Source organism: Falco rusticolus, chromosome 6 (genome assembly GCF_015220075.1).
Source record: "Falco rusticolus isolate bFalRus1 chromosome 6, bFalRus1.pri, whole genome shotgun sequence".
NCBI classification, from domain to species: Eukaryota; Metazoa; Chordata; class Aves; order Falconiformes; family Falconidae; genus Falco; species Falco rusticolus.
The window spans coordinates 74,133,342-74,160,974 of record NC_051192.1 but is presented as its reverse complement, the minus strand read 5'-3'; the positions used below and the strand labels follow the sequence as shown (position 1 = coordinate 74,160,974).

Here is a 27,633-nt window from a genome sequence, read left to right as displayed (position 1 = left end):
GGGTGAAAGTGTCTTTGCCAACAGGCTGGCCATGCAGATGGGGAGAGGTTTAAACCGGGAACAATGCGGGAGGGAGAGGAAAACCAACAGTTATGTGAAGAAGTGGTGGAGCAGGTTGGCAAGCCAAAAGGGCGGAGTGGTGTGGACAGAAGAGACCTTGCAAAGAACGGAGCAAAGCAGAAATACCCACACTCAATTGTATGTTCAGGAATAAGGAAGTGCTGCCTTATGGGAGAAAGGGTTGGTTGGTTTTTTTTCTGGAAAATCTCTGAAGCCTCTCTGAAATGTTTATACATTAGTGCATGCAGCATGGAGAACAAATAGGGGAAATTAAAGTACCGTTACAGGACTACAAATTTGTTGACATGATGGAATGGCTCATGCAGCTGGAGTGGTGCAATGGATGGGTACAGACTTTAAAAAGGACAGACTGGGATGGCAAGGCAGAGGATTCAACCATGTGAGAACAGCAAGGATGCTTTGGGACCAGTGGTGAGCTAGTTGAGAGCTTATGGGCCATCGGGCAGACCCACAAGGGTGATGTGGTGGGTATCAGCTACAGACCACCTGATCAGGGAGAAGTGGAAGAGGCCTGCAGGCAACTAAAGAAAGCCTCACATTCACAGGTCCAGCTCCTCATGGGGAGGACCTCCCTCCTCTAAGGGGGAGGAGTCCCCTTAGATACCAGTTTTCTACTCTATCAAAGTTAATTAATAAGCCAGATATGCTTGACAAATTTGGCCCCAAAGCACAGTCCTAATAAAAGTAGGCTAAAGTATACCCCATGATACAGGAATGAATAGAGTATCCGAATATTTTAATATTTTTTTATGTCTTCTCATCTTTCTAGGTAGCATTTGTTTGAATATACAGATAAAACAGAGGTGAAAGACTGAGCTACAGTCAGCACTATTAAACAGAAAAATACAGATTTTTCCCTATGTGGAAAGTAGTATGAGGACAAGAAGGGCAGGATTACCATCATGAGTGCCACTATTTGTCCATGTTTATTGAGCAATCTATTTTTGCATTTAGTAAACTTAATGTAGCTCCTTTTGCTGTAAGAAAGATACTTAACTTTAGCTCTCAGGACCCTCAGTCAAAAAGTGTTTTCTTAGTGCTATTGTTGCAAAGTCCTTGATTCTACTGATTTTGTGTTGCTAATTTTTTCTTCTGTTTTTGTTTTGTCTCATCTACAGAATTGGAGAAAATATAGGGGGATTTGAGGGGAGCAACAATCTTTACTTTTTATTTTAGAAAAGAAAGAATAAGCTTTTTTTACAGACACAAAAGCTGACATATCAATAGAAAAGATACTAATGGGCTGTTTTCCTGTCACTTTTGATGTAATTCTGGTGTCAGCACTTACAGTACAGCTGTGCTTCTAAGAAGCTGAAAGGAGCAGAGAGAAGCCCTCGCTATGTCAGCTAGAATCACAGACTCGGACCAAAAGACCTGTTGCCTGTGCATCACCGTGTACTTTTGCCTTTTCATTAGGAATATACTAGTATGAATGTTGGCCATTTGAAATAAAGTTGAGTAGAACTTAATATGAGATATTGGGTAATTAATGTCATTGAAATAGTGAACTAGCCATAAGCTGCAGATGTATGTTGGCCAGGAAAAATAGCTTTATGCTCTTAGGGTTGTAACTTTTCTAATCGCCATTTGAAACCTTTGCTAAATCATAAATATTCCTCCTAAATTCAAGACAAAATCTGATATGTGACAGAATAATAGATGCCATTCAGACTCCTTTCTAGATACTCTGGAAGTTCATCTTTCCTTACAGGGCTCTGCCTTCAATTCCCTTGAAAATTCCTACACAAAAACTGCCCCAGCTTCACAGGACTAAGTCATTTGGACTCTGTGCTAGTTAATCACAAAGTATAGAATAGAGATTGGAAAAGACCTTTAAGATCATTGAGTCCAAGTGTGTTATCCCAGGACTGCCAAGTTCACCACTAAACCATGTCTCTAAGTGCCACACCTACACATCTTTAAACCTCCATAAGTCGCCAGCCTCCTTGGATGGTGACTCAACCACTTCCACAGGCAGACCGTAAAGAGCTTGACCACTCTTTTGGTGAAGAAATTTTTCCTAATATCCAATCTAAACCTCCCCAGCACTACATGAGGCCATTTCCTTTTGTCCTGTTGCTTGTTATCTGGGAGAAGAGACCGAGCCCCACCTGCCTACAGCCTCCTTTCAGGTAGATGTAGAGGGCAATAAAGTCCCCCCTGAACCTTCTTTTTCTCCAGGCTAAAGAAACCCAGTTCCCTCAGCCACTCCTCATAAGACTTCACCAGTTTTGCTGTCCTTCTCTGGGCACGCTCCAGCACCTCAACGTCTTTCTTGTAGTGAGGGGCCCAAAACGGAACACAATATTTGAGGTGTGGCCATACCCAGTTTGGAAGTTTTATGGTAAGAATTTTGCTGCTAGATTAATCTTTTCCATGTTAAATGCTTTTTTTATCTGCTTATCGTGTGCTAGCAGTGACAGTCACTTACAGGTCTAGATAGACAAGCAAACGTTGAAATGGAATGAGGCTATACTATGCACACAGGAATATTCCCTGTATTTTATATTGGAGAATGTTTCTCACTCCTGAAAGGGGTTATTTATAGTTAGTTCCTTCATTCACTATCTTTACAACCTGCAGTCTGTGTGCATTTCATGAATTATGATCATAAGTTACATTTATGCATTTAAATTTAATGTGTTTTACTCCTGTCTGAAGCTGAAGTCTGTGGGGTGCGCCTTGAAGAGAGGAATACTGTGAGGCAGTTACAGCACAGTCAAATGACTTGGGGCAATTCTACATTTTGCTGTGCTGCAGTTTTCCTTGGCTGGCATTGTCAGCTTCCCAGCTTCCATCGAGCCAACTCTGGGGGAAAATGCAGTATTGGAACTGAATCAGCAACTTGCCTGCTTCCTCCTGTGCCAGGGTAATGAGTGTGCCTGTCAGGAGGAGATAGCAGGTCTACTATTCCCCAGGAACAAGTTTTGTTATTGCATCTGAGTTTTTTACAACTCCTTCACAGGTAATTTCCTCAACCCCAACACATAGGTTAAGCACAAATACACTGCCAGTAAAAGTAAGGAACTAATCAAGTTGCTTTAGATAGAGAAAATGTTTTTGTAGTTAGAAATTTCTTGCAGCTCATGAAACACTGTTTTAGAACAAGGAAGAAACATACATTGAAGCTTAACGTAAAATTTGTCTTACTTGGTTATGCAACATGATTTGACTTTAATTAGATCTCAAGCTTTCTATCCATGAGAACGAGAGGGCATCAAATTTGCATAAAATACGTAAGATGCAGTTACAGACTGAAAAAAAGATGTTTTTGAGGCAGTACATAAATATTTCACAATTGGCCATCCGTGATATTCAAACAGATACTCTCCTTGTGCTTTAAGGTATTGTGAAGCGTGCTGAACAGGAAGAATGGACATTATGTGACAATGCGTTGTATAAGATAAGCTTAAAAAGCTTCTAAGTGTAGCTAACTTAGAACTAACTAAGTCTGGAAATTAAAAAATTAATGTTAAAATGTTATGTGTCAACTTTCTGTATGATCAAAAGGTAAGTTAAAAGCAAGTCTTGTTCTGTAGCACACTTCCTCATGGCAGTTGTAAGGCATTTCTAGAAAGCAGCTGCGTCCCAGGAAGTGAATCAGATACAGAAGTGGAAAGGGGCACCCACCAGCTTACATGAAAGAAGAATGAATTTGTGCAAAATTTTGTTGAGAAGGTCAGAAAGAAAAAGACCAAACAGACCACAAAGTTCAGTGCTAGAGAGGAATTGAAAACAATGTTATTCTCTTCCCACACACACACACATCCACGGGTTTTGTGAAAACATGGCAAATCATTTTTTTTAAAAAAAAAATCTTTGGAATAATCTGGAGAACTATAGATCAGCAAACTAGGCTTGTCTACTGGAAAACTGGTAGAAAATCTGAAGAACCAAGTCAACAGATGAAGCTAACACATGAAGAAAAAGCTTTGACACAAGCACATGCATGGGGTGCTCATTCAGGAAGAATCAATGCAGCCTAACTACAGGCTGTGTTTTCAAAAATAATAGAACTCTTTGCATGAGGCAGTGAAAAAGTTCATGTGATGGAAGTTAGTTCACTAACATTTCTGAGAAGACTGTGATTACGTTCTTTAAAAAAACCAAAAACTTAAAGGTATTAAGTCATCATGTATATGAGGAATAGTTTTCTCATGGATTTAATTATTGAATAAAAGATATAAAGTGTGCACAAGTCCCATAGTTTGCCCGTATCTGGAATGGTGTAATTCCAGTGTAAAAGAATGAAAAGGAAACATTTTTTTTCACACAGGAAGTAACTTTTGGAATCTGTATCATAGTGTTACAGGTGCAAAAAATGAGTTTAAAATTAGTTTAAAAATTATCATAAACATTCATGGGCACTTGCAACCACTGACATAGGAAGTCCTTATATTACTATTGGTTAAAAAGTCAACGTGCTACTTCTCAGGCTGTGTCTGAGATCATCACCCCTTTATTTACTCTAGATGGTACTTCTGTCTAGTTGTCTATCCTTTTTATACTTTTTCTCAAAATGTTTGCTACCATTTTCAGTCAGAGACAGCATAGTAGTCTAGTTGGAGCTTTGGTGTGGTCAGTGATGTCTGATCTTATATAGGGTGTATAGGCGGTTTTATGTCACGGAGTCATTAATTGGTATAACCACAGCTGTTATACCTCAGTCATTTTACTACAGGACAATAAATTTCAGTCTCGAAGATATATTCAAGTAAGCACTTCCAGTGCGTGCTTTGCCTGTGGGCATGATGGAAGATGACAGCTGGTATCAAAATGGCAATGTAATAGCACATCTGACCACTATGCACCTTAGAGGCACCTTGGCTTGGCACACAGGAATTTTGAAAGAACATTACCTATCTTTGATGGCTGTTATCTCTGCTGAAACCTAAATACATGGTTGCTGTACCACAGAACATTATGGCTTAGATTGCTTTCAAAGATATTTTTTCTAAAGCAAACTGCTGTTTCAGAGTAGTTCTTGTGTTGTTTTAACATTTTGTGATACTGTTAAGCCTGACATCCACAGAAACACTTGAATGTCTAACAACCCTTATTTTCATAATGATTGGTATTAATCAGCAGTGTTAGTGCTTAAATATCTTTTTAAAGGCATTTAGAGGGAGATGTAATTCTTGTTTTTTCTTAGTTTGTGAGATTTTGTTCTTCCCCCAAGTTTTCTTGGACATAACTTTCATTTATGTGACTGAAAGGCTAGAAAGTACTCTTGTATTTTTCATTTGAAGTTTCCAGATCTTTTAAGGTCATCATAAAATAAAAATTAAAGGTCTTTTCCAACCTAAATGATTCTATGGTTTTAATTCACAAACTTAAATCCTACAGACTTTCTTCCTTCAGACTCAGGTTGTTACCTTCATCTCTTCTCCTAAACTCTCTGTCTTAAAATGGGAATCAGTATTTTAAACTTTTGACAGCCTTGTTCACCACAGAAGATCTTAAATTAAGTATGCAATGAAAAAAAACAACCATCCTATCGTTGTTGTAAACGTGGACTCTACAGAATAGAATGTTTCCATGATAAATGATGCTTCATAATAAGCACCTAGGACAAGAGGTTATAATTTATGTTTTCAGAAAGCAACTATGTAAACAAAAGCAATTGGATTTGATGTCCTATTAACCTGGAAAAGTAGTACTTTGAGGCTGATCTGGATCCAATGGCTGGAACAGTGCAGGGGAAACACAAACAAATAAAATTTAACAGATATAGTGTATCTAACTGCTCAACAGCCTTTTAATTTGAATGTATCCTTATGTTTATTCTACCTTTTTATATTTAGAATCTAGCACGATGTTTTTTCTTATCTTGCTGTATTTTATAATGATGATGAAGATTATAGGCATGAAATATCTTTGCAGCTCACCAATATTGATTAGCAAAATTATTATTGGGGGGGGGGGGAGGGGTGTGTTTTGTTGTTAAATGGTTTCCTAAGGTGCTTACAACTAAAGAGAAAAGTTCAAAGTGGTCTTTGAAGGAAATCATGATAACAGAAAGTGTAAAGAAGTAGTAAATTTAGGATATTCTACAGCTTGAAGATGATCCTCTCTCATGAGGGTGACAGATTTCCTCAGAGTCCTTGGTAATTGCAATGTAATCCATAAGAAGTGGTGGTTTCATTCTGTTCTTCAGTCTTTCTTACTTGTTTTCCTCTGTTACTCCTTGCTTCTTTCTTCTCTTCTGCCCTGGCATGGGTTGCCCATGGGCTGCAGTCCCTCAGGGGTGTCCCTGCTCCAGCGTTGGTTGCCTAGAGCTACAGTCCCCTCAGAGGTGTACCTCCTCCAGCACAGAGCACCTTCTTCCAGGAGTCAGTCTCCAGCCATGTCTCCTTTGAGACTGCAAATGTTTGAAGGCTTTCTTTAATTTCTTTTTTCTTGTTAATGTACCTGGACACTGAAAAATTAGTACGATCTTTAATTCCTTTGCTTGACCGTCACACCTCTTACTTAGGCAAATTATTTATTTTAAATGTATTTATTCTCTGTGGATCCTGTATTATCCAAGTAGTCCATGTTGGTTTAAATCTAATTAATTGTATTGCGACAAGACTAAAAAATTAAATGGTCATGGTGCCTTTGAGTGTGACAGAAAGAAATTTGATAAGTGGATATTAGTAGGTACCTGTAGTAAATTCATTTTGCAAGTACTTTAGGAAATTTCCTTGAAGGTGGTTCTAACTTTTATGCATACACATCTAGTAGCAATTCTTAAGAAAGACCAGCTTCAGTCATATGTCTTCATGGAAGGCTATTAATTTCAAGGGAAAGGTTTCACTTTTTTTCAAAGGAAAAATTGACTGGAGAACTTCATTTTATTGTAAAAATGTATTGTGACTAAATCAAAGTACTTATACAATTTCAACTTCTGGTAAATTTTGAAGCTCCAGGGTTTTATCATATGCTCCCTTGGTTTTCTTTGTGTTGGTGGTTTACCTTTATGTCAGCATCCACCAGGAATGCTTGGACAGACTTTAGAAAGCCTATAAACTCTCTTAGTAGTATTTTATATGTAGAAAAATGTAGAAGTACAAAAGGTGTTAATCTAAAACACATACACAGAAAAATTTAAAGAAACATACAAAACCCCAAAATAAAATCCTGTTTTAATGGAAGTGGAAACAAAGTATTAGGAAACAATGTTGACTCTTAAAGATGCTAACTAGAAACAAATGTTAGAGTAAGAAACAAACTGAAAGTTCTATATAGGCAGTTTTGGAGGGGGGCAACATTTGAGTTTCCTGGTCACGTTTAATATGACTACCCTCTGAAATGTAATGTTAAAGTGTAGGTATAACTAAACAGTTAGAGCAAGCAATTTTCAGACGTGTATACATCAGTGCTTCTGTCTCAATCCTTGTAGTAATGGAAGAGAATTAATGTGATGTGATATGAGATGAATTTAAAAGATAAAATACAACTAAAGTAATCACTATCATTCCCTTTGGATGAAATAATTAAGAAAAAACCCAAACATCTCTTTTCAAATACCAGATATACTTGGGTAATTCATAATTTTCTCACAAACAGAAATCTCAGTTTTTCCTTCAAATAATTATTGTGAGATAGTCTGTCAGCTCTCGGACACACTGGATGGGCAAAAGTGTACAAACTTCTTTTATCATCTGGCAATCTTCATTTTTTTGACATGCAGTTATTATAAATGTGTGATCAAAGAACATTAAATGAAGGTCTGAAGGGCAGACTACACCATTTACGTCTTAGTGAAGTCAGATGAGGAAATGTTTTGACAAAGCAAAAGGATATTATGTCTGTCGTGTTAGCTTAAAACTGTTCAAAACCTAAAGAATAAGTTTGAAAATTCATTGATCTTATGAGATAAGGGAAAAGTCAAATGAGGGTAGTCTGTAATAAACAGAGCCACACCCTTAAGCTCATCAAGACAAAAATGTATTTCAGTGCAATTGTAAAACATATTTTTGCAACAATAACTTGCATGTTATAAGGTGATTTAAACCTGTTATTGGACTTACGTCTTAAGTGGTGGATATTCAAGTCTTTGAATTGGTGAAGCTGAGCAGATATTCATGAAAGGTTTATAAAATAGCCTTTCCAATAGCATCAATATCTAATCTGCTCTTAGAGCTGATGTGAACAAGAAATGAGTCATAGGTGATTTAGGAAGGTGGTGATGTGATCAAAGTAATTCTGAGGGTTTTTTCTTTACTCTGACACAGATTTTCACTTTGATTTTGAATGTGTTAATTATATTAACACTTAGAAATTCTATTTTCTGCATCTGTATAACAGGGATAGTGATGATTAATTATATCACAAATTTGCTTGAAAGTTGAATTCTCTAATACATTAAACAGAATCCGTATAATTATTTGTGTTATTAATATGATAGGTTTTGTTATAAATAATGTCAAGTAGAGTATAACATTTTTTTTTTCATTTCTGAATTAATACCTATAGTTACATTTCCCAGCTTTAAAAATGCAAAAAAATCCCACTTGTTTTTCTGATCCTGATGCCACTGAAGTCCTTGAGAGTTTTTCCAGTGTTTTAAGGAGGAACCACAGTTAGCTCAGGTGATAATTTGTTCACATGCTGTAACTATGAAAATATATAGACCAAAATGTCAGTAACGTTTCTACCCCATGGACTGAACAATCCAGGAGACAGATTAGTCATGCAGGAAAATATTTTTCTTTTCTGCTTGTCTTTTCTGTGATCAATGCTAGTTTCTATGAAAAGCAGAGATGCTGATTCAGGAAACAGATATACGCAGTGGGTTTTGTGTTTGCTTTCTCATTAAAAGGGAAAGCAAAATATGAAGTATTGCTGCTCTTTGTGAAGTTAACATTCCAAAAGACAATTAGAAGACTATCTGTAAACAAACAAAGCCTTTACAAAGATATTATGTACTTAAACAGCAAGATTTACATCTTAGATTCAAAGGTATTTGGAGGATGAAAATCAAGAACATTAAAAAAATCGCTGTTGCCAATTTTTTTTCTGTTATAACACTGTGGTTAGCATCCCAGTTGCGATGTTATAGCTATTTTATATAGCATGCTTGAATTTTGCTCAATTATGAGTAAATATGTGTAAGTATTTATGATATGATATAATTATCCCTTCTTCATAATATATATACTTTACAGCCCTGAATCTTCTTCTGAAGCTAGAAAACTAAGGAATAAAGAGGAGCTATATCTTTCTTGTAAAATGCCAATGGAGGAGAACAGATAATTTTACCTTAGTTTCTGTTTCTGCTGTAAGGATGGTAACACATTGTAAAGTAACTAAATAGAACTCAGAATAATTACTGGACTATGGATTGCAATCTAAAATTTCCTTCTCTCAGAATATGTCCCAAAACCAAATTTGGATATTCACACTTTCTTTGGCCACCTCTCTTTCCTGAATTAATCTTTAAAATTGAGGGAAAAAATCAGAGTACCAGTATCACAGAATAACTTAAAGCCTAGTTGTTGCAATAGCCACTCTCATTAGAAATGTAGCTTCAGGCTGAAATAAGAATTGAATCGGATTTGTCACTTCACTGGAGTATTATGTTCTTTTGGAAAGAATTAAGTGGTGTCAGCTGTGTTTTGTGGGCAGACTGATCATGGATGTATGTATTAGATATTCTTGGGGCATGCCAGCTGGCTCTAAACCTTCCTGGATGATACATGGAGAACTTCTATTTAGTGGATACTAATTACGCATTAGTAGTATACAGTTGTTGAGCTGTTCAGTTCTGCCAAGACTGAAGCTACAAGCCTGCCCAGAAGAAAAGCTTTAGAAATATAAACCTCAAAATTTTAGGTGCTTCAAGACTTCAGACATGTGGGTAGTTAGCCTTGCTTTTGGAGGATAAGTGCTTAAGACTGCTCCCAGCTCAAAACACTAATGTAGCTACATCCTTCATCTCCCAGTAAATTTAACAATTTGAATTCTTTTTGAGTGCCTGGGCACAGGTTCTAATGTCGTTTGAGGACCCTACAGCCTTCTAGACAGCCACAGAGGATGAACAATGTCTCATAGGACCCAGCAGAGACCTGCCCCTCTATACTAGGAGGCAAAAGCCAGATTATGTTCCGATGTCTAAAATGACAGTGCAGCTACTGAATTGAGCTCTCAGTGTCTACCTTATGATCAGATGTGAGGCATCTAGTTTTCACACTGGCACCAAAATGAGTTATTCTTGAACTAGACAACTCCACGAAATCAGTGTCCAGCAGGCACCGATGTGAAAGATGTCTTTCTAAGAGAAAAATTTTGTGGCTTTTCCAAATGAACTTCAATTTAATTTTTTTCATATCTAATTTTTTTCCTTAAGTAAACTTAACCATATTAGCAAGGCACTCCTATTTTGTTCATTACGTTCAACTTCTCCACTCCACTCTTGAAATACAAGAGCCCCTTGGATCCTCAGATAGCACAGATGGCAAAATGGACAAGAAGAATGTTACTTTTAGTTCCTCCAAGAAATGTTTTCAGTTATGTCTGGCTGCTCTGATTTTCACTTCTGTGCAGACTGCAAATATATTCATCAATCTGCCTCAAGGTCAAAACTGAGATACAGCCTTCTTCAATTGGCAAGATGACTACAGTTTAAAAGCTGAAGACTGACTTTTGATCACCAGTGATGCAACCCTTAATGTTTATTTGAATACTAATAATTAAGTATTATTTCAGTGATGCTTGCAATTAAGTGCTGTAAATGTCCTTCCTACATTTTATAATTCTGAGTCAGGCTTTAGGCTTCCCAGATATTCAGGGTGATGCTCAGGAGTTTACCTATCTCTCTTTACTGAGGCATCTCAAAACATTTTACCAAGGCAATAAATACTGTTTAGCCCCAATTACTTAGCTCCTATTTAATATGAATGTTAGAGAAGTCAATATTCAGTACACCTTTTTGAAATCTATGTTCTTGACTGGCTACTGGTATGTCTAGAAATATGTAAATTTGGAGGAGAGCTTCATTTTTTATATTTTTAGAGAGACACATTGTGAGAAATCACTATCACATTAGGTCAGCTTCTTTTGCTTCTTAGATGTATTAACAGACTGAGATTCAGGTAGCGATGATGGATTAGTTTTAAGACAATGAACTTCCTGTTTTGCTAATCTACTACAGCCTCTGGCAAGTAGAGTTCTTGGAGTCAGCATGATGGGACTCAGGGGTGTCAAATATTTTCATGAGCCTGATTTGCATATTTCTTATGATAAAATTTGAATACAGAGAATCATTAGTGACAAAGAGTCAGCTTCTTTTCAATCCATATCCCCTTAAGTGAGCAATTTGTTGTAGTCCACAAGTGTATTTTTATGTATTTATTTCCTTCAGAGTTTTAGTATCTTCAGTTTAGAATTGTGTTTTACAAACTTACGCAACAAAGAGCTTTTTAAACTGAAAACAGTGGAAAGAGTTAATTGAAGAAAAATTTTTTTAATAGTGTTTTGATGTTTTATGTAATCATGTATACATTTTTATGGTGGACTAATTCCTAGTCTTGGTTAGAGAAAAAAAAAAAAACAAACACCAAGACCCTTGATGCTATGGATTTTCTGTTTCAAAACCCAACTGAATACTGTAATGAAGCACTATATAAAGCGCTGACAACCGCCTCTGTGAATCATGAAGATTTTTTTTTACATGGATTCCTGAGTCATTGACCATTACAATCACAGCTAAATCAATGTCTTTATTTTCTCCAGTGCATTAACAGAACAAGGATGTGCCAATGAGGAGATAATACTGCCATTGTGGAATAGTGGTCTACTGGCTGAATAGGTAGTGATGAAATATCACCAGCATGAACCATCCCTTTTTAGAAAAAATTGAGACTTTAAAGAATCATGACAGTTATCTTCAAGCTCAGTCATTATAGCTTGTAAGATGAGAATAACCTTCTGCTCGTTTTTTAAATATTCAAGCAGAGTCTAAAAGTTTGCTGGCTTCTTCACTGAACTGAGAGTGAAAAAATTTATCCGTATGCTTCTCCTTTTCTACTTCAATAAATGCCAACTTACCATCTTTAACTTTATTTCGTTATGAACTCTCCATTCTTCAGTACTCCCAAAACTGATGTAGTGGTTTTTTGAACTTCCTACCTAAGACCTGATATGAATGTCAAAGAATTCAATTTAAAAATTCCTTTTAACATTCTTGCTCTTTAAAACAAAGAATATCTGAGACATGAGTAAATTTTTATGTTATCCAAAGCAAGATATTATCATGGCATAAACAAGATAAAGGTGAGTGTGTAAAGTGCTAGAACAATGTTTAAAAGGAAATAGTAATTAACAAATTATTTCTTTTCCTTCCTTTAGCCTACTTACTAATCTTCCTGAAGTAGAATTAGGATACATTGCACTCTGTATTCCATACCATAAAAATACCCCATATAAAATTAAAATAAAAAGAAACAAAGATGGAAGTTACATCAATAAAAATAAATATAAAAAATGGGTAGAACTCTTTAATAGCATACAGGCATATGTAATAACTGAGGATATGGCCTGAGTGGTACTCAGGATGGAGAGCTTCTTTTCTAAAAATCTTGGGTTTTTTCTACAAAGCTGGAGAGAGAACAGAAATGTTTTGTGTATGTTTGTGTGTGTTGCAGGGGGGACACATAGTTCTTCCTAGAAGATTAATGCAAATTGACTTAGCATGCAAGCTATAGAATCACACTGAATTACTTTGTGCTGAATATGGAGCTAAAACAGTTCTGAGCTTAGTGAAAAATTCTAACGAATGATAACAAAACCAGCAACAACACAAGATTTCATGTACATCCGTCAAATGTTCACTGCAATCTGTGTTGTGCTTCCATTTTATGGCCAGAGAACAATCTTTTCAGATATCCTTTTCTTTTAGAAGGTAGCCTGCCTGTCATTCTTTATTATTTATCTAATGTAGTTGTTAAAAAGAGGAATTAGAAATTACACCTCACCGAAGTTTTAAGTTATAGTGAACATCACTTTCTGCCTTCCATCCTTTTTAGTGAGTCTGAAAACCATGTACGTTCATGGAATCTAACTGAATGAAAAGAATGCAAAAATGTTGCTGTTACACAAAAGCAAGATAGGCGCATGTGTATATATGTATATCAATTTATATGTATATATTCTGTAATGTATTAATATACAGTATACAAAACAAGAATCCGTTTCTTATAAAAACTTTTATTTCTACAGTACAGGCATTTTTGTAACTATATCAGATGTTATGATTACAGTGGTCAGCTAGAAATCTTGCTCTTGGTTTATGGGAGCTCACCAAAATCTAGAATGTTACCTTTCCCCAAACATTGGTGAGCGTAAAGTAGAACAGTGAAGTTTGTATGATTATGATTTCTATGAATCATTGCACATTAAAATGTTCCTATAATCAACATCTTGTTAATTTTTGATTGGTAAGTATACTAAAATAGATAGCTGAAAACAAGTGGAGATATATTAATAAAATTAAATTGTGAGATAAAGAGATGGACTGAAAGAAACGTTGAGATTCTCTAGCTCCATTTTCAGTTCTACTGCTGGACACCATCAGTAGACTATACAGCGACTGCAGCAGTCATGGCCCTGGATGATCTGTACAGTGTTGGGAATCCAGCCCTAGGCACACTTGAGAAGGTTGTTGAATTCTGCTTTTGGTGTCTCCATTGCAGTGTTTAGAGCAGAAGAGGTATTATCAGATGTGCATTATCACTTCTATATGGTAAATGAAAATCAGTACTGGACTGATTGGCAGTCCATCAGTATTTTTAATCATTTTTTGTTCTTCATTTGCTGACAGGCTCTGTCAGGAAGGGTCAGAATCACTATTCTGAAATGAATAGTCTCACAATTAACAGATCTGTTGGCCTTTTTTACCTTTCTGTAGGCTTGTTCTTTCTTTTTATTTCTTGGTAAGCATTAGAGGAATTAGCATAGAGATACTGTTAGTGTTTTCAGTATGTGGATTTTACTTGATTCTATATCTTTAATGCACTTAACTCAGTTAATGTTGGAAACACCTGGTCCATTTTCTGAGTTTCCGACCGTAAGTGATAGCCAGCAGGTAAAGGTTGAGCTAGACCAAAGCTATTACAGCTGTGTGATAGAAAGACAGTAAGAACAGTTTCTCCTATGGAATGCCACAATTTCTCCTTCCTTCTTGTGCCTTGCTACAGTCTGGGATCATGATGAATCCCTGTTTGCAGCATCACAGTCAGGCTGCACCAGAGTCTAGGAATATGCCTTACATAGTAACAGGATTTTAATTTCCCATTTAATATGGATTTTGTTACTGTGATGCATATCCACATCACTTCCATCACCTTAAAAAAAATAAAATCTGCAAATTCAGTCTGGTGCACAGCACAAAGGCTTGCTGAGTGTCTTGCTATGAAAGCCATATTGAGGTCCATACATACTTTCTGGGTGGATTTTAATGCAATAAAATTCCATCAGACTTTAAGGATTTAATTCAGGCAGGTCATCACCTCCTGAGAGCCACTTGTGTTATAGGCTTTCACTTTAGAGAGCTAGTCATAGTATTTGACACTCTTGATCCAGTAGAATCAAAGATGACTGGACATCTTCTCTGGCACAGCTATTTGCCAGACCCAAGAAAGAGGAAAGTAATTTGTGGGGGTAGGGATCTGTATAAGGGTTTTGTGAATACTTGGGGGTTCTGGCTTGTTGCTATGTTATCTGCTGATCGGTATCTCTTGTCTGTGTCAGGGTTACATTTGACTTTGAATATTTATATTAGAATTATTTTTAAACAAAACCAGAAGAATGTGACACAGAAATCAGAGAACAGTGAGAATACATTTTACTGGTACAGTGATATATATTTAGTCATATGGGATAAAGTTAGCAGAGATGTCTGACACAAAGATCTATTAGGCTGTCAGACAGTCTCCCAAGAGAAATGGTGGAATCCCTACTACTGGCAATATTTAGAATTTGATTAGAGAAAGCACTAGAAAATGTGCAATCCTATTTGATAGGAGCTCCTAGTAGATCTGTTCTTTTCCATCCCTAATTTCTCTAATTGCATGCTCAAACTTGAGGGAATAACAATTTAAAGACTACCGCTAAGTATCTCAAAAAGTATTAAGCAATTTTTACCGTTTTGCTCATTACTCTATTCACAAATTAGAAGTCCCATCACATTCTACATGTTTGCTTTTAATTATACCTGGCCTTTCTGCAATAATTCCTGCATGAGATTGTGCTGGTTAAGTTTGCTTTTCTTACATATCTTTTAAAACCAAGAAGAACCTGCATTACCTGTAATGCTTGCATTTTATGCATCATGCTAAACTGTATTTCCTAGTCTGACAATACCTGTTAGAAAATGAAATATTACAGTTAAGAAGTTGCTGGGAGTAGACTGTTCCTTTTTTATTCCTCTGCAGTACACAGGACCAAGAAGAATTTCCAGTAACATTTTTGTTCAAACATGATTAGCAGCATTCATTGTAAGCAGCTCTTGTATAAGTTTAATCATTGTCATAAGCAGGAAAAAAAACCCCAAAATTAGTTTTTATTCTGCAACTGATATCAACTTAACATTTAGTTTCCCTAGTACTAGATTAGTTTTCATAACTTTCAAAATCTACCTATATTTTTCACAGTAAGTTTTATTATGTCAACTCTTCAAAATATAAGTGTGAATGGGAAAAAAAGTTTGATCAATTCAAATATATAAACTCATGAGACACATTATTCAGGTTGGAAATCCAAAAATTAAATCAAAGGTATCATGGCACTGGTGGAATACTATTTAGCTTAAGTATGGCTTAAAAAAAACACAAAATAAGAGTTACCATTGTTACACCTTCTAAATACTGCTTTACGAAGAAAAATAAATATAAAAGCTAATATTTTTATGTAAAGAATCAAAAATTATGCAAAATGCATAATTTATATAGCAAGGCAATTTTAATTTCATTGTCCAAATTTGTCAGAACTATTTTTCTATAAAATTAGATTCTAGGAAATATGTGATGAACTATCTTTGTAACAATGTAAGACACTTGGAATTTGATTCGGCAAGAGATGAAAAAGGTGTGGGGTGTCTGGGAAAGATTAGGTTATAAAGATTCCACCATTAAGAATGCCTGAACTCTCATCTAGACCTGCTTCAGGATTAATATATAAATAAATCTGTATTTGTCCTGTTTTTGAGTGCTTTAAACAGTGTTGTCTCTCATTCCACTCTGAAGTTTTGGTACTGTTATGAATTACTAACTCATGGAATCCTTAAGGGTTAAATGCATTTAAACAGAATAAAAACGGATCAAAACCAGTGGGATTGCACATAGAATTAACCTATGTAATTTCTTTTCCTTTCCTGACATAGAAAATATAAGGCTATTTTTGTGGAGCTTTTTTTTTTAATGCTGCAGTAAAATTGGACAGATCTCATAGCTGTTAATCACGATGACTCCTACAAGTCTTTTCCTGAAGGAATTCTGTAAATTCAGAGACACGAGCAGTGTATAGATTTTGAGGATGTATTTACTAAAGCACATTATCTTGCATTTGGCCAAGTTTTATTTAATCTGCCTACTTCCAGCATTAATAATACATCAGAGTGAAATTTTATTTTAAAGTAAATGCAATTCAAAGTCCTGTAAAGCACCTATCAAAGCATTTCTACTCTTTGCTAGTACCTCAGCACTTTCTTGCACATTTACAAGCTCCAAAATAGACAATCCTGTGGTCCGGTTTTCAAGGGCTGGAAAATAAAAAGGAAAATTTCTTGGAATGCCCAACCATTCAAGACCTGGAAATTTAATTTCCTAGGTTATTGTAAAGCTTATTTAAGGTTTAAATGGTTTACCTTTAAGGCATCATGTCTAGCAACTCAAACCTTTGTGAAGTGCTTTAAACCATCAATAAGTTGTTAAACTCAGACAGAAGAGTTGTCAGTCTTTAGTAGATACTTGTAATGATTTCTGTATCTACGATACAAGAAACCTCAGTGCTCCATGGACAGATTTTGTCAACTCCATCTACTGATTATACAGCTGGGAGATCATCAGGATGCACAAGAAGCTCACCATCTGCTTTGCTTAAAATTTTGGAAAAAGAAATATTAGATATCATAAGGAGATTAAAACCAATAGTGGGTGTATTACAGCCCATCCTCCCTTGGCAGCCAAAGACTACTTTCTACTCTTCATTTCATTTCTCAGGGAAGATAAATGTTTCATTTAAATGCCATTTATGTGATGTATTGGCACCAGTGCAACTTGATACTGTAATATATTATCACTGACGTACTATGTCAAGTACTTGAGTACTGCTCAAGTACAAGTCATCAGTAAAAATAAAAATTAAAAAATCCTTTCTTCAGATATCTCAGAATCATGCAAAAATGCAAGTTATTGCAGATACACAAAAATACCTTGGATTATTTTTCATCTCCACTTGCTGCTTACTACTGAGATATGCCTTTTTATTGATACTGGAAGAAAGATGTTTCTGCGATACATTCCTGTGCAATGGGAACTGAGTAAAAGGATTGCCACTGAGCATAGGATACCATTCCATAAGGAAAGACATTATGAAAAAAAGCACAAGTAGAATTGCGTAGGAAATGGTTTCACTGTTGACAGTAGCAGGGTTAGGGGACAGGGAAGGTGCAGCAAGTTAGATGGATGTAAGCAGCAGCTGATTATACAGAGCTTTGACACATGAATTAGAAGGTTTAATGTGACTTCATGAGCATAGGAGAGGTAACAGAGAAATAAAGATGTTAGTCAGATGAATGTTGTAGTATAATAATTGCAGCAGCAAATTACGCTGTATTCTACAGTCCTGCAAATATGGAAGGAGTAAGAAAAGTTTCATTGCTATTAGGTTTTCTTTTACATTTTCACTCCATTTTTATTTTCTTTTTCAGTACACCAAAAATGTGGTTTAGTTGTTGTTCATTCACTTTACATTTAGTTGAAGAAGTACAGAAAAAACGGGGATGGAGGTGGGGAGGAGCAGGGAGAAAGCTGTATTTAAGAGAGTACACAGCAATTCCTTGAAGTAACTGTGATTCTGGTTTACTGTGACTGCTTTGGCACCGCACAACTATTTGCTTCTGTGGCCCCTGCCCTATCTTTATCTCTTTATCTTGCATACCATCAATTTTAGGACTTCTGGGTGGTAAAACTTGTTTAGATTCACTCATTCTTACTATATTAATTGTTCAACATAAGATTTAATTAAACCATTGAAATATGAGAACATTAATAGCTTGTTTATGTTCTCTGCTTTGAATATGCAAAATCTCTGTGACTGATTATACTGAAATTTCAATCATTTTCCCATGACTATGAAAATTGTTCACCTCTGTATCTTTTATCGTTCAGTTATAACGGTGTTTCCGATTGCTGGTATGTGAAGAATAAGACTGATTTCATTGAGAGGTCAAATGTGTTGAGATTACTTCATTGCCTCTGGCAAGCACGTCTACTCTGGGTTGTCTCAGCACTGTAGATTAGTTCATATATTGCATTTATGAAGTCCATAACATAAAGCTCTGATTTTTCAATTGATTAGTGTTCCCATTTTCATTTCAGCATTATTTTTGTTATTATTACTACTATTTATAATTTTGATGGATATAGTGCCACTGATCTTTGAGTTTATTTTCAAAATGCTTGGTAGATCTCACTAGTGAAGGGGATATATATCATCTTCAGCAAAGTGATGATATCTGGTTTCTCTTTTTCTGACCCTGGAGGTATAGCTGAAGAATGCCAGATATGACAGCAGGCATACATACTTAGGTAGTAATTTAATCAGAATTTCAGTTTCTAAGCATAAATTATGATTCCAGGAATCCTTGCTCAGCAACACTCCAACTTCCCAGGCACTTCAGAGAGATTCATCTGCTCAAGCTGCAGTTTTTCAATACTGAATAATCCAAATCTAAAGTAATTACAGTTTTTATCCCTCTTTGTAGTCAGTAAAGAGAAATTGCTATTTGTCTAAATTACATAAAATTAATATATCAAGATGTGTTCCTCTACATCTACTCAGAGCTGCCCCCACCTTAGAACAGCTTGGGGTCTGAGCACCAAATTTGTGAGTGTGACTGTGATGGAAGGCAAGTCCTCCCCCTTACAGCACTCTAGAGAGGCTCAACCAGCTCAGCACTCATGAATCGTGAACACACAATGATGGCACTATCTGCCACTTTTTTAAAAGCAACAAGTAGATAAGGAGGTGACAGTAGTACAGCTCCAAGTATAATAGCTGTGATCTGTTTTAATTTTGGTTAAAATTGCCATTTCTCTGTGACATGATTTAATCACCTTAAATGCTCTTTACAGGAAAATTGTAAGATTCATTAAAACCAAACACGCAGTATGACTAGCCAAGGGCATGAGTCATACATCTGGAAGGAGAAGGCTTCCCAGATGTATTTCTTTATTTCTCTCCAGTGTTTCATATACAGTAAAAGGAGTGAGACTGAAGATTTCCCATAGTTGTTAGCATTTCCCGATTTGTAGGTGTGCAGTCAGTTGCATGCTAGATTAACTCAGCGTCTTTTCTGAAGAGTGCTGTCTGTCTGCCTGTGATGCTGGTCTTAGATGCCCACCCATCCTCATGCATCATTCCCAGCATTCTAATTGCATTCTGGGTCTGAGGTTGCTTCAAAACAACTCTTAGCAGCACTGATTTTTACAAGCTCAGCTTTCTCTAAGCAATAAATGCTTTCAAACAATGAACTAACTTACGTAACTAAAGGTTAGTTATCTAAATCCCGTCCCGGGTTCCCTTTATAGTCATTGGAAAGAAAGCTCTCATTTAGAGTGCAATTCAAAGTGTCCTCAAATAGGTGTCAAATAGGTGTCAGAAGTATGTGGGATGAATTACCCTCCAAAAATGTTTGATTTCTACCCTGTGATTCTTATGGGAATCTACTGCTAGGTTAATGGTAGATGACTGGATTTTAGCCTTGTAAGCTAAGGTGATACAGATATGTGAGAAAATATGGATGTGGCCAAGTTACAATAGAAAAGAGTGAGATAGAAGCAAGGAGAAGAAAGAAGTGGAAATTACACAAAAGCCCCTTTACTGAGAAACAACTGGTTTTACTTGGAGTTACAATTAGAGGTGGATTTTTATAATCTCATCTTCTCTGAGGTACAGTACTAATTTCTGCGTACTGCTGGGTGCAGCAAATGAGAAGGACTACCCTGGTTCTCAGCTGCAGACATTTTTCTTGTTCACATATTTGTCAAATACAGAGTTGCATAATTCACTTTACTTTGATTTTTTGTTTGTGTTTTGCTTTTCTTTCTTTAAAAAAATGTCTAGATATGTTGCAGGTTGCTACCTTAGAAAGAGTTGGGCTATCATCTTTTAAATAAAAATTAGTTTTGACTTCTTTACAATGTATTTCATCACATATTACCAGGACACTTGTAAAATACAGAGTAGGGCAGTTTTCATTAGAAGTATTAGAATTATTTTCCTTCTTGGTTCCCAGAGCTGAAACCTACCATTTTTCAGAGTATGCTGTGAGAATCCTATTTTCTAAGGTATGTAGAGAAGAGGTGATTTAAACTTGGTGCATTTGAGTGTGGACTGTTATTGTTTGAAACAGGGTTTTAACATGAAGTAGAAAATTCATGCTTAAAGAGATCAGATTGTGGTAGATTACAATACCCTTGTTATTGGTGATGCATATTAATTTGTATTTCTAATATTGTGTTATCTGAAACTTGGAAAGGATTTGAGTAAATCTAAATAAATAAAATAAATCTTCCTTAATATCTTGGGTGTTGAATCAAATAGATAACTTTTTCTGGGGTAGTAGAATATAAGCCTTTTTCCAGTTCTGTCCCTTTTTTCTTCTACAGCCTTTCCCCCCTGACTATAATTTCGTTATCAGTGGTAGGGTGTATTTGCTCCTGAAGTGATTGTTCCCAATGTTAATTTAATGTGCTATTCTGAGATTCTTCTAGGAGTTTTTCCTGTCTTCACTTTGTGGGGAAAGACTGGCAAATACTTAAATATGCTCATTTTCAAAGTAGTCTTTTCTTGAATTGTGCTGTATTTTAAAATTTTCCTTAATTTTTTTGGTTATTATTTTTAAACCCTAAACTATACCAAGACTCCGCAAAATCATCCATAATTATTTATAAACATTGTTAGGCCACTGCAGCTCCAGATGTGTATTTCTGTACCTTTATCTCTGGTTCAGGATGTATCACTGTAAGGCCAGAGTGAATCCTAGTCTTTGAAAGACTCACTTTCCTTTTCACTGACACAAAGTAAAAAGATCTTTTTCTTATGTTTTTGGAAAGATACTTCATTAAGAAATACCTGAGATAAAAATAACCTGGCATAAAAACCTAACCTAGAAACGTCTATCAGTTTGAATATCTTTAATAGTTCCCCTGCTTCAGATTTTTCAGTTAATTCCAGTAATCTTCTGAATGGTGGCAGCAGCTGCCATGAGGAAATAGACTCCTCACACAGGAAGAGTCTTCCCAGGCAACCAGACCCAGTGCCCTGGATAGCCTTGAGAATCAAAGCTCATCAGCAACTTTTTGGAGTTCAAAGGAAACTCTTTTCCTTAGGTCCTGCCTATCTGCATCCCCATTAACCTTTTCAAAGAACTCTGAAGATTTAGGGAAGTGCTTTCTTCCCCTTCCCTGAAACCAGGTGGCTTGCCCCTGTCACCTTTTTTACAAGTTTTGTAATATTCTGATGAGCATGAAGATGGATTCTCCAGCGGTGGACATTGATCAGATCAGACCCAAAGTTGCTTTGTCCAAGATATTTCTCCTTGAAGAGCACAGACTCAATTAAAAGTCACAAGAACTTACATATGGGGTGGAAGGTTAAGTGTTATACACACATATGTGAAAATTTCTGGTGAAATAAATGAAACTAGAGATTATAGAAGAAAAATGTCATATTCAGAACACTGACAGCATGGGTAATCAATCCCTTTTCCTTCAGTGAGGTAAGGATACAGCACTAGCAACTTAGCATCTGTCCCCTTAGATATATTCTCTCATCAGCATATGTTTACAGAATGTTTATCCATTTAATATGGTTGGTTGGTTTGTTTAATAACATGGACTAATAGACCTAGAGGGTGCATGAAGGAGTCTTGACTATTGCTAACTAGAAGATTGCACTGCATTTTGAGAGGGCATCCTGGGTTCTGGTCTCTGGATTTATACAGAACTTCTCTTGGGAGCACTGTCCTCATCCTACACAGGGCACAGAATATGTGAATTTGAATGTCCTCAAACTCATAGCTTCTAGATCTTAACAGGGTCTGCATGGGAGCTGGGTGTTACATCTCTCAAAATGTGTGTGTGAGAAATACTTTCAAACATTCAAGTTGTGTGTTCTGAGGAGCTGAAGGTTAAAGAGGAGAAAAATGCATAGTGAATTTGAGACACTTCAAGGATGTGAAAGGAGCTATTTCGGATCTCACTTCTAGATGCCTAAAGGCTTCTTTGGGACAAGGGTGTCTCGGTATGATAGACCATATTAAACTTTGAAAGAATGCTAGTATATATCTTATATAAATAGTTCACCTGTAGGATTACAAGATAATTCCCATACAGATTGACACAAATAAGAGAACATTATCCAGAAGATACTTTTTTATGTATTATAGGTACATTACATTGTGCTTTTTTCCTCTGTCTCTGTTTTCCAACCACTCCACTTGAACCATTCGCACTGTATTGCCCTGTTCTGAGCCTTGAGGGAGGCTGTTAAAATCTGTAATGTAAACCCACATAAGTGTCAGCTATTAACAAGTGTCCTCTGCCCTGCTGGTGCTGAACGTTGATCCACCTCAGGCATCAAGAAACTGAGAGCGCTAATTTATAAATGTTGCCTTTCCTGTTCTCTCACGTGGTGGGTAAGCATGCTGAAATGTCTTTCCTCTAGCTATTCGGCATTATATAGGAACTTGCATCACCCTCATCTTCCCAGTAGCAGGATCCCACCCAGTAGCATACTAATCGATGTGACTAACATCCATCTCCTGTGACTAGTTGTTTCTCTCGTCCTGTTCCCAGAGGCAAGATTGTGTATTTTGCTATATAGTGTTAAATGTATCACTGTAGTCTGCAGAGGTACGTGGTTAACTGTATGTTTTGCTGAGTTTATACTAATGAAGGCTAGGCAGACAGGTGTACTTCCACCTGAAGTGGAAGATGACAGGGTTTCTTTCTGTGGACTTCAGATTCTGGGAGAGGCCGTTCCCCAGTATCAGAGTGGGACTCTCCTTCCCGAAAAAGCTTTCCCCTGGATTATCCATCTATTTATGTATTTATTTATCGTCTGGTTCCTGAGCACTATTTGGTTCAGAGGCAGCTACAATAGATCATAATTGCCCATGGCTCCCTCAGTAGAAGATTCAGACATTAGATGGGCTGAATCATCTTCTGAAATCACTCGTGTCTCTCTAGCTTAGGCAGACTGAGCATTTGTCGGAGCCCTTCATTTAGGACCCTTAAGCTGGATGAGAGGAATCTGTATTAAAGCGTTCATCAACCTGTCACAGAAAAGCATGCCTTTTTTAAAAAGAGTAGGATGCTCAATGAAGGAAAAGGTGCTTACTGTAAGTTATTTATAAAAATCATAACCCATTACTTCTGTCACAAACATGCACAAAACTTGTTTCTCGTGTTTGGTTGGTTGTTGTTGGTTTTGGGGTTTTTTTTTAAGTAAACTTAATCTTATGGTACAATAACATTCTTAGTAATATTGAACAGTCAATGTATTTTTCCTGCCATTTGTTCATTTCAACATGGAACCATTTATGTAACAAATCGCTAGGAAATTATTGTTATCATTATCATTCATCAGTATTCTACATAGATCCCACTGAAGCACTGTGGTTTGAGCAATATGCCACAGTTTATCAATGAGTAAGCTGAGTTCTTAAATGTGTAACTGATTTCTTTACCCTTGTGAAATACAGGTAGTTCTTCACGGTTCACAATTCTCATCAGTAGGCTGTTTTACATAATAGTGGGGAAACATAACACATATATATTTTGGTGTAAGTTACTTTTACATCTTGATAATATACTTTGATTCATCACTTTTCTGAGCTGTGGTGTTCCATTTTTCCCCTTAGGGATATGATGATGGATATGGGGGTGAATATGATGATCCAAGCTATGAGGCATACGATAACAGTTATGCCACCCAAACACAAAGGTAAGCACGTGCATTTTTACATTAATTTTCAAAGTACACTTTTTTCTCTTAGCTTTTCATGTAAATTTCCTGTTTCATTTTCCACATTAAATTTTACAAAATCTCTATAGTACTTTTAAAAAGCTGTCAAAAAGTAATAGTGGCAGTCAGAATTTATATACAGAATTACTCAGATGAAGCAAAAATGCAAGCAGCTACGCTTTTAAAATAGGTGCAAATTCAGTGTGGTTTTTTTTAGAAAAGTCATTATATCATTTTCCTGTCTGATGTCATACTGAACTTGTTTGTGCAATTTTTTTTTTCCTTTACTAATCCAAAGTTGTCAAGGGAATCTCATATTTACAGCTTTTACAACGTTTTGGGCAAAACCAGAAGGAAATAAAGAAAATAATTATGATGGTAAATACCTGATGTTGGTTGGCATACACCATCAAGGTAAACTATGGAAGAGAATTTCAAGCCTGAAGTAAGGCTGAAACTGTGTTTTCAGCCAGTTACTTTCTCAGCAACTCTCAGAATTTATAAAAGCAACCAAGTCTGAAAATTTATTTTATGTCCTTACTGCATGCAATAATAGGAAAAATTACATTCATAACTTTTATGTTTTGTGCCACTAAAATGAGGCAGCAAAAATGATCGCCTTTATGTACTAATACACCACACACGTATCTTAATTTGACAGTTGGTCCATGTTTTTTAAAAGTGGAATGACAACTTTTTCACAGTTAAGCTGAGGGATAAAAGGGTGATTCAGCCAGTTATTCAGACAATGCTCTGATGGGTTGCTAAGCCTACTCGTAAGATTGTGGGAAGGCAAATAAAAATTTAACAAGACATAGATTTTAACTGAGTTAGTGTGATTCTCACTGGGCAAGAAGGCAGTGTACGTGTATAGAGGTCTGCACTCCAAAGACCAGAGGACCTTAAACTTCCTTTTGTTTAGCCATCTTTTTTGTTGAATGCCTTGCTGATGAAAATGCCTGTCAGAATAAAGTTCAGCTCTGGAACTGCTGTAGTGAGTGGCACTTGAGCTAATAAAAAATACTTTGTAAGTATTTTTATAACCAGTGAAGTATATTTAAAAGGGTTTGTCACGCCTAAATGTGAACCCCATCAAGTATACTTTAACAACACTTATAAGTAATTATACATTACTAGCTTCACCCATCATGTCATTGTGTAGGTAGATATTCTTGTTGTCAAATGTACTCTAACTTTTCTGAAAAGAATTTAGCCCATCTTTTGCTACAGTAGTGACTTGTCACAGGAGATGCTGCCTCCAGTGTAAAAATAATAATTAGTTGGAAATTTCTCTGCTATGACATTGCTTTATATCATCTGAATTAACCTGTAATTTCTTTGCAAGGTGATGTCCCGGGCAACTAAGTGACCAATATATCAAGTTTATGAGGACTTTATTATAATCCAGCTAGAACTGGCAGTGATAATGTTACTCAAGAAAGAAAACTTATAGAGTCACATAATTTTGTTAATTAAACAGCTATTGAGTTTAGTAGTCAGATATGTTTTCTACTAACATGAGCTACCTCCAGGATATTTGATCTGTTTAAAATCTGCAACTAAAACATTTCTTTTTGTAATATACAGCAGGACACTTAGTCATTCATGTTGAGTGGTGCTGAATGCCGCAAGTAGTCTGTTGATTTCAAAGAGAACACTTTCGAAAAACACACTCCTCATTTCAGAGTTTTAAAGAACAAATGGACCATTAGATATGCAATTGGGATGTTTGTACCTTATTGGCCATTTAGCTTCACAGAAATGCCTCCCTAATGAGCCAAAATAGTACAATACAATGAAATATTATGACCTAAATATTTGGTTAGATCTATATATCAAAAAGTTTTCTCCCAATCTCAGATCTTGATTATTAGTATGCTCCAATCATATAAGCAAGACATAGCATGCACACACCTAACAAAGAAGATAAGTAGCACTGCTTCAAAGTACTTCTTCATCTCATCCAGTATGTGATTTACAGGAAAAAAATAACAAAAACTTGTAGGCATTGTCTGTGCTCAGGAAGAAAAATATCATTACTGCCCTCTGCCGGGATTGACTGAAATTCTAAAGCATGAGACAAGAATAAATTGTAGTTGATGACTTAAGGCAGAGCACGAACGCTTCTGTTCACATTAAGGTCAGAGTTTCTACTCACTTTTTATGGCTCATTAAGGAATCAATATGGGAATTCTTAGAGAAAGTACAAACTCCTGCCTGTCTGTCTCACCATGCATGTTGACCAATCCTTTGCTCTCTTCATTGCTTCAAATAGAAGAATGTGTTGGGATGGGGGGCACAGACAGATGAGATGGGATGGAGGGCTGAATGCAAGCTGAATTCAGGGTGCTTTAGAGCAGAGCACTTACAGTAAGTTGTGCCTTGTTCCCCTACTCACCCAATGCACAGAATGAAGCTAGTGTTTGGACAACCTGCCACCACCATCCCTATTAACTATGTCTTCCAAACCTCACATCTACTTCCCATTTGCTCACCAGAGGCTTGCTGCCTGTATATATTCCTTCTCGGGGCCCTTAGTCCTTCATTGCCCAAGAGGTCTGATTTAGACGTTTATAAATCAGGCTCTGCCAACAGCAGGGAAAATGAGCACACTATCGACATACACCACTGTGCTACAGCAAAGGATTGTGATTTAGCAGAAGGATCACCAAAAATACCAAGCCCCAAGACCACCCAGATGCAATTAGTGATAAATGCTGCACTTCTGTGCACACTTACCTGAAGGTTTGTTTTAAGGGTCGGGGACAATGTTGCAGGTCCAGCCATACATTTTGTATAAGTCCTTCTCTAATGAACTCTGCCACTGCCACCCTCCCAGACAAAGAGCTCTGTCCTTCATGACAGCAGTCTTATTTTTAGGCTGAAAATAGGGGGATGGGGTCATTTATGGAAGAGACCATGACAGAGTCACGGGATCAGACTGGAATGAAACCCACAATAAGTGTGTGGCTGAATGAGCTAAGAGGCACCTCAAGAGCACTTTGAAATGGACGCAAGGAGCAACTTGAAAAAAAAGAACAGCAGGACCCTCACTATGGTAAGTGCCACCCATACTTTATTATGTTTGGGGAGGCTTATTTTAGGAAGGGGGGAATTATGGGCTATGGCAAATACAGTCCATATTGTGTGAGGTATGTCTTGTTCTAAGTAACAGAAGCTGTATTTCTAAAGCCACCTTTTTTCGTGCTTATCTTCCTGCCCCATAATGACAACCCAGAACACAGGATGGAACCCTAGCACAAAGATTTAAATTAAAAACTGGCCGCCCTTCCCAACTATGTCTATAACCGTTATTTA

General features: G+C 36.5%; 1 protein-coding gene across 8 annotated transcripts in view; it reads left to right on the top strand.

The window, feature by feature from the left end:
- KHDRBS2 (KH RNA binding domain containing, signal transduction associated 2) overlaps positions 1-27,633 on the top strand; it is a 392,474-nt gene that overhangs the window by 301,717 nt on the left and 63,124 nt on the right. For all 8 annotated transcript variants that reach the window (XR_005105014.1, XR_005105012.1, XR_005105010.1 and 5 more), the window contains exon 7: positions 24,212-24,294. Coding sequence is in view for 2 of the 8 variants with exons in the window: in XM_037392767.1 (XP_037248664.1) it covers positions 24,212-24,294 (83 nt within the window). In the remaining 6 variants the exon portion in view is untranslated. The remainder of the gene's footprint in view (positions 1-24,211; positions 24,295-27,633) is intronic.